This window comes from Aedes aegypti, chromosome 1 (genome assembly GCF_002204515.2).
Source record: "Aedes aegypti strain LVP_AGWG chromosome 1, AaegL5.0 Primary Assembly, whole genome shotgun sequence".
In the NCBI taxonomy this organism is placed as follows: Eukaryota; Metazoa; Arthropoda; class Insecta; order Diptera; family Culicidae; genus Aedes; species Aedes aegypti.
The window spans coordinates 118,206,827-118,221,063 of NC_035107.1; the positions used below are offsets into that span (position 1 = coordinate 118,206,827).

Genomic DNA, 14,237 nt, shown 5'->3' on the forward strand with positions numbered 1-14,237 from the left:
AAGTACAAGTATTTTCTTAATTATTTTTGTATGTGTATATCGTTTGACAGGTAGGAAGATACTCTATGCCCTGGGAATTCGAAAAAAATCTTTTACGAAAAGATCTTCGCCCGGTGGGATTCGAACACACGACCCTCAACTTAGTCTTGCTGAAGAGCTGCGCGTTTACCGCTGCTACGGCTATCTGGGCCCCTTTATACATTAGCGACAACAAGCATTTCACTTATCATTTTGTACGTTTCTCCACAATCTCACTTTTTTTGTGTTCATTTTTTGAAAACAAAAACAACTACGCCGTGGCTGCCACTGCTTGCATACATTAGAAAACCAGATTTATCGCAGATTTAAGCCTACCGCAATCAAGCTGCTGATACATACTTTTATAGTTGTAAGATCTAACTTCAAAAGGTTTCTCGGCAGCACGTTTTTGCGATACCAGCCTTCAACAGCTCTATTGTTGTTATCACGATTGCTTCCAGAGACCTTATCATGAATCATGATGCAATTGATACGAATGTTTCTTTTTAGCGGTTATCAGGAGATCTCGGGTCACTGATATATCCATCGTATATGATTCATTTATTTTGGTTGTGAAACTTCCTGTTGATTGAAAGCTAAACCTGATCTTCACTTTTCTTGCTTTTGGTGATATTGCCATGATAGAACGAAAAAAATTAACCTGTTTTATGATGCTCTGAGTGTGAGCCACGACCAATCCCTCTGGAATACGTGTTCTTATTATTTATATAATTATTTACCATCTGTTTCGTCAAGGGTTGACCAGGCCCTACGTTGTGATTATTTAATTGGTCCCGGAGGGGCAGACGAATGATTGAACTAACGATTTGACTAACGATAATTTATTGCCTCCACCGAGAGGCAGTGCTCCTGCTCGGTGGGAAACGATACTCTACAGTTACAGTCACAACTTACAACTAACATTACACAGAAACGGTGCCTCTTTTATATGGTGGAGGTAGTACGGAAGATCTTTACAATACAAAGGTGTGATGCGCCATCAGGCTAGCATCACGCAGCCCAATGTAACAGCATGAAAGCAATTGGGCTGCTAGCTGCTAGCTGGGGCGAAAGGAGTGAAATTGAATGCACACGGCAGCGCTGCTGCTGTTAACGAGTGCGCCTAGCATAAGAGCGAATGGGAGATATCGTTGCGGTGAGACCGAACACCATCTAAACAGAAAACACTGGTTCAGCAACTTCATGGCACAATACTAGATTCGTGATTGTATCTCTCCATCTTCGTTTGTGCATCACGCTCGCCAAATTGCTTGATCTGTTCAACTAGCTCGCAGCGCTACACATTTTATTTTCATTATTAGGTTAACATTTGATCAGATAACACTGAATCAACAATTTCACGCCACAATATCCGCCCACCTAGCTCGCTGCGCTCCACGCTTTCTTGTACCAACCCGATCCGAAGCAAACACCATCTTTGCAAGGTTGCTGACCGGCATTCTTGCAACATGTCCTGCCTATCGTATCCTTCCAGGTTTGGCCACCTTCTAGATACTGGGTTCGCTGAAGACTTTGGCGAGCTCTTGGTTCCGTTTTCCTGCACACCGCCGAAGATCGTCATAAGCACCCGACGTTCGAAAACTCCAAGTGCTTGCAAGTCCTCCTCAAGCATCTTCCACGTTTCATGCCCGTAAAGGACTACCGGCCTTATGAGCGTTTTATACATGGTACATTTGGTGCGGGTATGAATCCTTTTTGATTTCAGCTTCTTGTGGAGGCCATAGTAGGCCCGACTTCCACTGATGATGCGCCTCCGTATTTCACGGCTAACGTTATTGTCGGCCATCAGCAAGGATCCAAGGTAGACGAACACGTCAACCACCTCAAAGTATCCCCGTCTATCATAACACTGCTACCTAGGCGATCCCTGTCGCGCTCGGCCTCATCAGCTAGCATGTACTTTGTCTTGGTCGCATTTATCACCAGTCCAACTAGCGCAATATTGAACAACAGGCACAATAGTCCATCACCTTGTCGTAGTCCCCAGCGGATCCAAACGAACTGGAGTGTTCGCCTGAAACCTTCTCACAATTTTGCACACCTTCCATCGTCCATTGCAAACGCAACCCTCCCCCCTCTCCCTGTTAGCATACGACCAAAACTCCCACCGGGGTTGGTTGCCCGATCTTCCCTAAGGCTACTCGTACCCCGGCCAGTACCGCAAATACGTAGGGATAGGAGTTGCTGGGCAAGAGACTATGAACCACACAAAGGGGTCAATTTTATTCCTTCAGGTACTCGCTACAGCGCTCCACGTTTCCTTGAATTAAGCAATTGAACAATTGGCAACCACTGTGACGAAAAGGTACTAGCTATTGGAAGCTCGGTACGTGGAACTGTACATCGAAAGATGGAAGTATCACTTTGATAAACACCTGAATGGTACTGAGAGTGCAGGAAACGAGTGTCACGTTTTCGACGGAAATGTCTCTCAGTACTGCGAATGATGGAAACTAACCAATCCTCAGTTAAGGTTTCCGTATGACAGCTCAACTACAATAAAGTAGCCGGTAAGGATGGTATAGGAGCTGTGCTCATAAATGTCGGCCCGAAGAAGCTGGCCATTTGTCAGAATCGGCTAATGGACACAATCTGGGAAACAGAATAGCTACATGAGGTTTGGAAGGAAGTCTTTGAAATTTGGTGGGGTTTTGCTTAGGATCTGCCTTCTTTTTTCCTCCTCCTTCTCGGATGCCAGCCACAGCCACAGTTTCCCGGGATTTCATTTCACTCTTGCCAATTCGTTATCGATGTCTGTGTCTGAGAAGCACTCCCGGTCAGAGCAAGCCGATCTGTTGCCTGCTGAGATGCGATCCAAGTGGAGAGTGAAAAGCAAATTACGTCATTTAATTTTCTCTAGCACCCCTATTTATAGATTTGCTTGAAATCAACGTTCTCTTTTAAAACAGTTATTAATCTATTTGAACAGGTTTGTGGGATTCAGTAAGTAAATGACATGAACCTTTGATGTCTTCGCTTTCGATTGAGGTGCTTATCAAGGAATTTCGTTAAGCCAGCAAAAAGTTATAAACGTTCAAAATATTTCATGCCAACGTAACGCTCTTGGCTTTGAAATTCCAATTTCACTCCTGTATAGAGAAGAAAAACGTAGTCCTGCGTCGAAACCCTGGTGAAATCCCTGGAGAAACCCCTTTTGAAATTACGGGAGAGATTATCTTGGAGGATTTTCTGATAAAAACCCTGGAGGAATCTTCGAATGAATTCCTGGTGACATTTCTGGAAAAGTCTATGGAAATATTTTGGGAGGAGTTTTTGAAGGAATCCCTGGAGGTTTTCCTGAAGGAATACCTGGAGCCCTATTTGAACTCGTCATTTGTTTGCTGTCAAAAGTTATAATTCGTCAGCGTTATAAGTCGTTTTACTTATGGATAAAAAAAAGACATGAATTATGACTTGTCGAATGATACCGATTCTTTATTTTTTTTTAGAATCCCACCGGTCGAGGATCTTTTTGGATTGGAAATGTACCCAACTTACCATAGCATGGAGAATCTTCGTACTTGCCACACGATGAACACATGCAAAAATGGTCAATTAGCAATGGAAACTCTCAGTAAATAACTGTAGAAGTTCTTGTAATGACAATAAGCTGAGAAGCAGGCTCTATCCTGGTTGGGACGTAACGCCAGAAAAAAAAGAAGGACAGATTATTGTTTGATTTTTGGTATGGGTTCATTAATATCTGGATGAAAAATCGTGAATTTTGAGCTTTCGCATGATGGAACTATATGATGGTCTGAAAATGTCCACACCACACCCTACTGGAACCGGTTCCAGAAGGCACTGACCAAATCCGGCCAAATCTAGTTGTCGGTCTTCTTGATGTTCTTGTAAATCGGAATGAAAAACAATGAAATTTAAACCGTACACAGTGCGTTGCTCCATAGACTAAAAATCGAATTTCAAATTATTTTATCTGACGATAATAAGCATCCACAAGTGTTTATATATAGCATCCGTTATTGAAACAAGTTTGTTTAACTATATAAAGCACTAAAACTAATACAACAAATGGCGAAAGTGACAGTTGTTGGAGTGGCAGAAAAACTAAATTTTGTCGCATGTTTTCAGCAATCCTTTCAACTAGCACGAAGAGTGTTGAAACCAATCTATTCAATCAAAATCTCAAAGAGAACATGGCTGATGTTTTGAAAAGTATATTTGATATGACAAAAACATCAATTTTCACTTTGAATATGAGAAATCGGCACGTTGAGTTGGCTATTCTTTTCTAAGTGCTTGTACAGCCAATATTGAAAAGCATCCTGGAAATACCGGAAATTTCCCAGTATTTTCTTGTCAGGATTAATATTTGCATCATATCAGTGATGTAACACAAATGCGAAATTCTCGCTGAAACCAGGCCGCCATCGGCACGCATCGTTAGAATTCCAATTTTATGTCACTGATCGCTAGTTTTCGCAAAAACTTAAGGGTGGTCCTTTCGGTTTTCTCAAATTTGTGGACCCCTCGTTCGCCAGCTAGCTAAACAGTTTGCGAAAAAGCACATTTTTTGATAAATCTAAGGTAGCGGACTTTGGGGCAAGTGTGCCATAGGGGCAAGTGTGCCACCCCTGCTTTTTATAAAAACTACAATATATATTTTCTCTTTGAGCTTAACAATATGTTCCTTTATAGTTAACTATATAATGATCAAAATATGATGAAAATTTCTCTATTTTCCACGTATTTACATCGACTTTTGCAAAGACAATCAAATTTGAGTGAATTTTTATAAGATTTCGTTGTTTCTAATTATCATAGTAAAAGGTAAATTATTAACAGATTTTTCTAACGTACTGTACATCGTGAAACTATTCAAATGTGTAAGTTATTGTGGCATTTGAACGAAAAAAGTATTTAGTTTTACATCCGAAATCCAGTTTGGATGAAATGTATACTTATTGGGGCAAGTGTGCCACCTATTTGGTAAACAAAAATTGTTGAAGTGAAATTTATAAAAATGTGAACATCATCAACAAAATCATAATAATAAACTAAAATGAGGCACCGGTAGTGGTTTCTGAAGTATTATTGGGGAATAACTGACATGTTTGCCCCCCAAAGCGATTTTATCCCAAAATAGTCAATAATAACATATTTTTCGGCTTATTAGGTACCGTTTTACATATCTACATCAATATTTAACCGTTATTCAGTGCTGATCCAGTGTAATATTATACATGTTGGCCGTAATATAAGGGTTCTACTTATATTGTATTGAATGGAGACAAATATAAGCATTTTAGTTATTTCAATGAGTAATAGAGAGTTACGCATGTTTTGAACCTTGTTACAAAGCACCACCTTATTACGATAAACTTAAAATTATTTTTTAAATTATCAATTAGCGTCTGCTTTTTAAGTAATATCAATAGGAAATGAAGAAAATTTCATTACTAGTAGAAATACATGCGATGTTCATTCGGTGGCTGTCTTGCCCCATATGGGTGGCACACTTGCCCCATAGTGTCGAAAAATAGGTTATTTTGGATGATATTTGAGATGCTCCAAAACTAATACTTTTTGAAATTATTTTCTTTTTAAATGGCACAGTGGTTATGAAAAGATGTGAAACTAACATCATGAGGCTAAATTGGTGGATTTCATAAGCTTTGGGCAAAGTTAGAGAACAATTTGCTTAAGGTGGCACACTTGCCCCAAATTCCGCTATTTCACCACGTGATATGTCTGATATTTCTCTTGAAACACATAGTAAACTTAATGGCATCGTATAGAGGAATGATGTAGCTTTCATTTGATGGGAAAAAATTTTTGGTCGCCATTTTGAATTTGGCCGCCATCTTGGATTTCGTCAGAAAAACCGTTTTTTCACCATTAGCGCACCGCTCGTTTTGAATTCTGAGGTCACCATCAGAAAGCTGAGAAAAAACTGAGTAAGATAGGCTACAGAAACTAGGTGTGCAATGGTATTTACCCTATGAAATGAACGATTTTTTAAATCATGTTCTACGATTTTGACGTATATGGCGAGTGCAATCAATGCAATTATCATTGTTCGTACAACAAAGTAACATGTTTTCAATTGCTGGTACTTTTCTCGAGTTGAGTGAAGAATAGGACATTAATTTAGAGTGAAAAAAACTGGCGGCCATCTTGTATTTCGACGCCATCTTGGTTTTGAGCTTAAAAATTAATATTTTACCGTGTTGGCTATATTTTGGCTATATTTTGAGGCTTGCGTTGAAAAACATATCAGGTTTTTCATCCTATACTTTCCAGCATTGGCATTACATCCCCATTGTGACATAGCCTGCTTCTCAGCTTTTTAATTCTGACATTTTTTATATGTGTTTCGCGCTGCTGTCAATAAATCAGTGAAACGTGCATGGCGGTCGCAATGAAAGCAAACATCGCTTATATTGTAGAGCTACAATCGTTTGTACTGTAGAGCTACAATCGCTCATTATTCTATAGAATTGAATGAAGAACAGTACTTTTATTGAGAAAAAATGGCACCCATTTTAATTTTGGATGTCATCTTACTTTTAGAAAATCCCGATTTTTGCCCTGTTCGCACCAACGATTTATATTTCGATGCACCCGTTGAAAAAATATCATATTGCTGTAATCATTCATTATTCAAACCCAGATTCAGGTTGAAATCCTTTATCGAAGTCAAGCAAATTTCCAGTTGCAGAAAAATCCACTTGCGGACTTTACCATAACCATCGCGCTCCCAGTGAGCAACAGGACATATGGTTTAAATCACAGGCTTATCCTTTCAATCATCAGTTTCATTGCAAAGAAGAAGGTAAGTATTTCTTTAAAACTGCGGAAGCAAGTTCATTGATTTGTACATCCGTTGAATTGAAATTCCATCAACATGTCGAAGAATCGCGAGATTGTACAAGATGGCCGCCAGTTTTTTTTTCACTCCAAATTAATGTCCTATTCTTCACTCAACTCGAGAAAAGTACCAGCAATTGAAAACATGTTACTTTGTTGTACGAACAATGATAATTGCATTGATTGCACTCGCCATATACGTCAAAATCGTAGAACATGATTTAAAAAATCGTTCATTTCATAGGGTAAATACCATTGCACACCTAGTTTCTGTAGCCTATCTTACTCAGTTTTTTCTCAGCTTTCTGATGGTGTCCTCAGAATTCAAAACGAGCGGTGCGCTAATGGTGAAAAAACGGTTTTTCTGACGAAATCCAAGATGGCGGCCAAATTCAAAATGGCGACCAAAAATTTTTTCCCATCAAATGAAAGCTACATCATTCCTCTATACGATGCCATTAAGTTTACTATGTGTTTCAAGAGAAATATCAGACATATCACGTGATGAAATACCTTAGATTTATCAAAAAATGTGCTTTTTCGCAAACTGTTTAGCTAGCTGGCGAACGAGGGGTCCACAAATTTGAGAAAACCGAAAGGACCACCCTTAAGTTTTATCGAAAACTAGCGATCAGTGACATAAAATTGGAATTCTAACGATGCGTGCCGATGGCGGCCTGGTTTCAGCGAGAATTGCTCAAATATTAAAATGTTAATGCACACTCCATTAGGGTGGGGCTTATTTCCAAAACTCTTCCGTAGTCAGGATTTACAAAGTGGAAAATGATCATCGGTCCCAAAATAACATCTTGTGAAAAAATAAGAATTTTTGGTGAAGGTTTAGAGGTGGCGCAAAGGGCGTAAGTGCAGTTTTACCATTTTAGTGAACTCTGAAAAATTTTGGTATGCTTTTCAGCTTGTTTTGGTGATTTTAAGACCCTTAAGGGCAAAAAATCACCTCAAAATTGCGATATCTCTACTCCTTTAGATGATATTTGACGAAATATATTTTATACATGCGATTTTTGGCCCTTGAATAGGTTACGCTGGCTGATTAATATGAACCCGAATATGCATATGAATAGCTGGAGAGAATTCCTATGCTAGTAGAATGGAACAAAGAGCAAAGAAGAATGAGAGAAAGAACAAAGAACACAGAAGAATGTAAGGTGGGGTGGGTTAAACAGGTGGGAGGGTGACTGAGGAATCTAGAAAACGATGATTATATTTATTGACTTCATTTTTTTCATTTTTTTTTTCTCGGGGATGGGATTTGATCCCAGATCCTCAGCGTGAAAGGTGTGTGTTCTAACCACTACACCAGATCCGACCCCTTGACTTCTATTTAATATTACCTACTTCAGAAATATTTCGAGCAATTTTTCTTCAAGTAGGGGAAGAGCACCAATTGTTTAACCATCTCTAGTTTTCAACCCATGTATACGATTTTATTGGAACTTATTGCAACTTTATTGGAATTTATGGAAAAATTTCAATAACGGCTAAAATGTCCTTAATTCCATGCGAAGTTACATCATTATTCTCCTGGCAGATATAGATAAATGCACGTCACTTTACTGCTTTAGTTCAATAATCGTTTGGTTGTTTTTTTTTCTGAACGATGATAGCAATATATCGAAAGGGACCGTTGCAAAATTTACATACTAGAAATTTAGCCTCACGCAGTATCTATTAGATTCATAACTAAATTATATAATTATTTATATATACATAGGACATCCTGTGAAAATTTCTTTATGTAGCTCTGTCCTAAAAAATATGTTTCAGAACTGTGACGACTTAATTTTGGTTTTATTTGAGAGGTTTCCAACCTGAAGTGCTTTATCTCTTGCACCCTATAGAAGCTCGTGCACTAATTTGAATTTTGACTACCGATTTTTTTTTCCTTCAGCTGTTGTTTATACACATCGATTTCAAATACAGATGTAGAACAATGTATTGAACTTCATCTGCATTTTCGTTTGTCCGAAGTTATGTTGAAGGTGTTGTGGCGAAAGTGAAGTATTGGAACCCCAAACGCAATTAACTGCTGAAATGGCATCATAATCCAGAAATTCATGTGGAAATTCTAACAAGAAGTGTTATTGCTGGAAAGCAAAAATCGTTTATGGATTTACCTAATAAGGATATATCGTGTGGGATCAAAATCCGAACACCTAAGAAATTAATCTAAACCCTTCCACTTCATATAAAACTCCTTCTATTTGTATGAAGTGTACGGATTTTGAGCCTGCATGGATTTGGGCCCCTCTGTAATTTCTTTCAGATTATAAAAGCAATTGCTGGAGTTATATCAAACGGACATTCTAAAATACTAAATGAGTGTTAAACTTGCATATAATCACATCTCCGAGATATTTTCACGGCTCCATAGTTGATTTTAATATAATATCATCAGTCACACCCTCCCCCTTGTTTAACCCACCCCACCTTACATTCTTCTGTGTTCTTTGTTCTTTCTATCATTCTTCTTTGCCCTTTGTTCCATACTACAAGCATAGGAATCCTCCCCAGCTATTCTTATTCGGGCTCATAGTAATCAGTCATTGTAACCTATTCAAGGGCCAAAAATCGCATGCATAAAATATATTTCGTCAAATATCATCTAAAGGAGTAGAGATATCGCAATTTTGAGGTGATTTTTTGCCCTTAAGGGTCTTCAAATCACCAAAACAAGCTAAAAAGCATACCAAAATTTTTCAGAGTTCACTAAAATGGTAAAACTGCACATACGCCCTTTGCGCCACCTCTAAACCTTCACCAAAAATTCTCATTTTTTCACAGGACGTTATTTTGGGACCGATGATCATTTTCCACTTTGTAAATCCTGACTACGAAAGATTTTTGGAAATAAGCCCCACCCTAACACTCCATGTGCTGCTACTCCTTCTATTGGGAAGGGACACTGGTATTTCTTCCTTGTGCCCTGGCTCAAGAGCCTCTCTGAAAAGAAATAAAGACCCTCCGAACATGCAAAAAAAAATAATAGATAAATAACTTGAAATTAAGCGATTCCTGATAGCGATGAACACACAGATATATCGGATCGAACTCACCAAATTCTTCATGTTAACTTTTCTACCCAACGAAAATATAAGTGAATTCCATTTTTCAATAATCATTGAACCAGCATTTGCACAGCAATTAGGTTTTCCCAAACGAATAAGGGTCGTTTAACTTGTTCTAGAATTAGGTTGCTCACTTTAATCACAATTATGTTTTGTTTGTTCTTAAGACATCACTACAGCATTTCTTTGCATGTAAAAAGAACACATTGTTTAAATTTCCACTTCTATCAGCCGATTTGATATTTTGCTGGAAATCGGCACGTTGAGTTGGCTATCAAATCAAACTTATGAAGCACTAACATGTAACTTTGATTATCGTTTCAGAAAAAAAAGTTCCACCGAGTTCCACTCTAAATCACGCATAAACATGTTTCTTAGTGTGTCCTCTAAAAGGTCTGATATATACAGCAGTAACTCCCTGCAACTCTTCGAGATTTTCGATTATTTTTAAGTATATTCCTTAACCAGCTTAAGTATGAAAATGAGTTATTTGTGATAAAAATCCGAAAATCTTGCAATACTATGTGATCTAGGCTAAACCAGACATTACACCAGAGCAAGTTTATGCTTAAGATAATATATATTAAATGTGGTTTCCAAAATTTTACTCTAATTTTATATAAAAACCTGAAAATTGATAAAAAAAATCGATTTTTTTTTTTGCATGAAGGCGTTTAGGTCACTTTTGCAGCTACGAGTGTGAAGAGACATATTTGAAAATAACTTCTTAAATCATTATGAGCAATAAAAGAACAAATTGTAAGGTGTTTCTTATGAAGGAGGAGAATTAGCCAGCACTGAAGTGGCAGTTGGCACGGGTCACAGAAATTGCAAACTTCCCCTTCCATACCAAGGTACTCAAATGACTTTATCTACCAGTTTTGATTTTTGTCCCGCATCTCCATACATTCAACGTACTGTGGCGTCGTACCATACATGCGTATAAACTTCTGAATATGATATGTACCATTTGCTTGAAATTTTGCAAGAAATTTCTCCAAAAAATCTCTAGGGATTTCCTTGGCAAGAACTTTCAATCACAACCGTATTTTCTAGACCAGTTCCGATTAAGCTCCATTCCATTACTCCAGGGATTTCTATAGAGAGTTCTTCCAGAGACTCCACTGGTGATATTACAGGTAACTCTCCATAAATTTGGCATTTCGTCCAAGGATTTTCCAGCGATTTTTCCCACAAATATATAGACAGAGATTTCTCCAGCAAAATCTTCTACGTAATTCTTCCAGATTTTTTTCCAAAGATACTCCAGGAATTTCTCCAAAGATGTATCGAAGGAATCCTTCAGCAATTTACCCAGGTAATCCTTCTGAGATTTTTCCAGCTATCTCTTCAGGAATTTCTCCAGAGATTTCTCCAGAAAACCCATTTTATGGTTCTTCCAAGAATTGTCTCAGAGGTATTTGTCAGGAGAGAAATCCCCGGGTATTCTTCCAAAAACTCTGGCGAGAATTTCTCCAGGGATTTTTAGAGATTTACCCAAAGATTACCCCAGGATTTCTCCCACAAGTTCCTCTTGGCATTCCACCGTAAATCCTACAGGAAATTCTCAACATTTTGCTATAGGTTCCTCTTGGAATTGGTAGAATCCTTTAAGTATTTCTCCAGGAATTTATTTACGGATTTCTAAAAAAAATCTGGAAGAAGTTTCTGCAAAAATTCGCGAAAGAATCCTCAAAAAAATTCTTGGGATTATTTCTGATGAAATTCCTGGAATTCATGATAGAATTCATCTCTGGAAGAATGTCTAGGGAAATTCATGGAAAGATCCCCGGAGGTCTAAAACAATTCTCTAAAGCATAATTTTAGGTAAATCCCTGGAGGATTTGTTAAGGTGATTATAAAAGGAAGCCAAACTTCGAATTTTCAAGTGCACAAGACTGGAGAATCTGACAACAGTTCGAGTTGAAAATCAATCAAATTACTGGCTTGCTGGTGGTGACCAATGGGATAAATTTTCAACGCGGAGCTCTGTTTGGTTCTCAAGTCTTGTGCTCTTGGAAATTTGAGGTATGGCTTCGTTCTATAATCACCTTAAAATAGTTGTGTAATTGTAAACATCCTTAAATTCCTTCCTTTTGCGATATTGCTAAATTGCTAGGAGAATTTCTGGAGAAAACTCTTGAAGAATCCCTTTACGAATTTATGAAGTGATTACTTGTAGAATCCCAGGAGAAATTCCTTGTGGAATCCCTACAGGAATTCCAGGTAGAATCTCTGGAGCAATCCGTTGAGTATCCCTGAAGAAATCTCCGGAATAATTCCTGGAGGATTTTTGAGAGGGCTACCTGTGGAATACACTGAATGCATACTCGAAGGAATTTCCGGAGGAATATCTGAAGAAACATCATGAGGAATCGCTTGAAAAATACCTGGAAGAATAACTGGAGGAGTTCCTGCACCAATCTTTGAAAAAGTTCATTAATTTTTGGAGATAATCCTGGAGGAATCTAAAAATATTATTCCTGTTACAACTCTTTAAGAAACTCGTTGCGAAATCTCTAGAGGAACCCCTGTTGAATTTTTTCTGGAGGAATTCCTGTAATTTCTGAAGGAACTGCTGAAGGTGCTTCAGGAGCCCCGTCTGATCCGGTCTTGAAAAATCTGGTTGCGATCAAAACTTCTTCGTGAAGGAATCTCTGTCAAAATTGTTGTATGGATAACTGTAGAGATTATCTTGAATAAATTTGTAGTAAAATCCATGGAGGAATCATCAAAAAAAATCCTGGATAAATCTCTGAAAGAGCCTCTTGAGAAATGTTTTTCCAACACCAATGTTTTCATCTGGGAGTGAGAAAACGATACAAAATTATAAATATTATAACATATTACATTATATTAAAACAAACACGTAAGATTAAAATCTTTTGAAGTGTTGTTTAGGAACTCTCAAAAAACCCCAATGAGCCATTTGGAAACTCGTTTAAAACTTTTCTAATCCTCTTCGGATGCCCCAGAATATCTGTTGTAGCATTCAGAAAACATACCCTTGTTTCGGGAACTTTGATCTCTCGATATATGTACTGATTCAATACACAAATTTCAAAAAAATTCCATTTTCAATGGCATGTTTAATTTCACTCAAAAATTATTAAATTATAATCATTTTAATCGTTTTGCAGCGAGTACCGTGACACAGGTATTCTCCTGGATTCCATCTTCGAGCTCGTCGTCCTAGCGATCATGACCTTTGCCGTCCTCCTGGCGTACTACCAAACCTCCAAGCTGGACATCAACCAGCATCCAATTTCACGTATGGATGACGTGCTGCTCTTCATAGCCATCCCGGCGTTCTTTTCCGAAACCCTCTTCAGCATGATACCGGCCTTCGAAAACCGATCCATCCTCAATGGTTTCATCATCTTCACGCAATTGCTACAAATCCTCATTCAAACGCCCTGGATCATCGACACCCTTCGGCGGTGTTCAAACTCCCCTGAACTGCGGAAAAAGAAACCCGGCAAAGAACTCGTAACCTTCCTGACAATCGCCAACGTGTCGCTGTGGATCTACTACACATTTTCCGTCAAAACCGGCGACTTTGGCGACGAAAGGTGAGCTCAGATTAGTTCCGTAATCCACTTTTGTCTTTTGAAACAACAGACTCTAATCGAGTAATTCCGCAAAAATCCCCTCAACAGATACGACTTCTACGGTGACGTCCTCTGGTCGATTTTGAATCATCTTTCGTTGCCGCTGATAATGTTCTACCGGTTTCACGCTTCCGTGTGCTTGGTGGACATCTGGAGACATTCGTACGAACCGGGAGAATTCGCCCACTGACGAGATGCGAACTTGATGCGAAGACACCACGATATTACGCCAAGATGATACGGAGTTCCTAACTGCTGGATCGGAGGATAACGTACGCTTGAAGAGGAAGAACATGACGCCCTAATCTGGAGGTAGATAACGGCGGACGAACAGCCGCTGGACTGTGCGATAGCGCGAATAGTGATACCAAAGTTGACCCGACCAATGTCGTACTGTGGATACTGATAAATACACGCTGTACATACATTTCATTAGACATTAATTCGAACGTAAACAGAAATGATAAATCAATATCACACAACCGTTTGGGTTCCGTCAATGAGTTTAGACAAGAATTATGATGGGTTTGGCAGGTCGTTCAATCCACTCGACTGTGATTTATCACTTATTGATTTCGATGTTGTAATTTCAGTAATTGCGTTATCAGGCGCTTCCGAGTGATGGAGATATCTTGAACTTTGTGGGATATATTTTATTTAGTTTTTG

The 14,237-nt window shown here is 38.6% G+C and overlaps 1 protein-coding gene across 1 annotated transcript in view; it reads left to right on the top strand.

Moving 5' to 3' along the window:
* Positions 1–14,019, top strand: part of LOC5565272 (otopetrin-2) — a 39,432-nt gene extending 25,413 nt beyond the window's left edge. The window contains exons 3-4 of the mRNA XM_021845995.1: positions 13,100–13,531; positions 13,619–14,019. Of these exons, the coding sequence (XP_021701687.1) occupies positions 13,100–13,531; positions 13,619–13,760 (574 nt within the window). The 3' untranslated portion in view covers positions 13,761–14,019. The remainder of the gene's footprint in view (positions 1–13,099; positions 13,532–13,618) is intronic.
* The last annotated feature ends 218 nt before the right edge of the window (positions 14,020–14,237 follow it).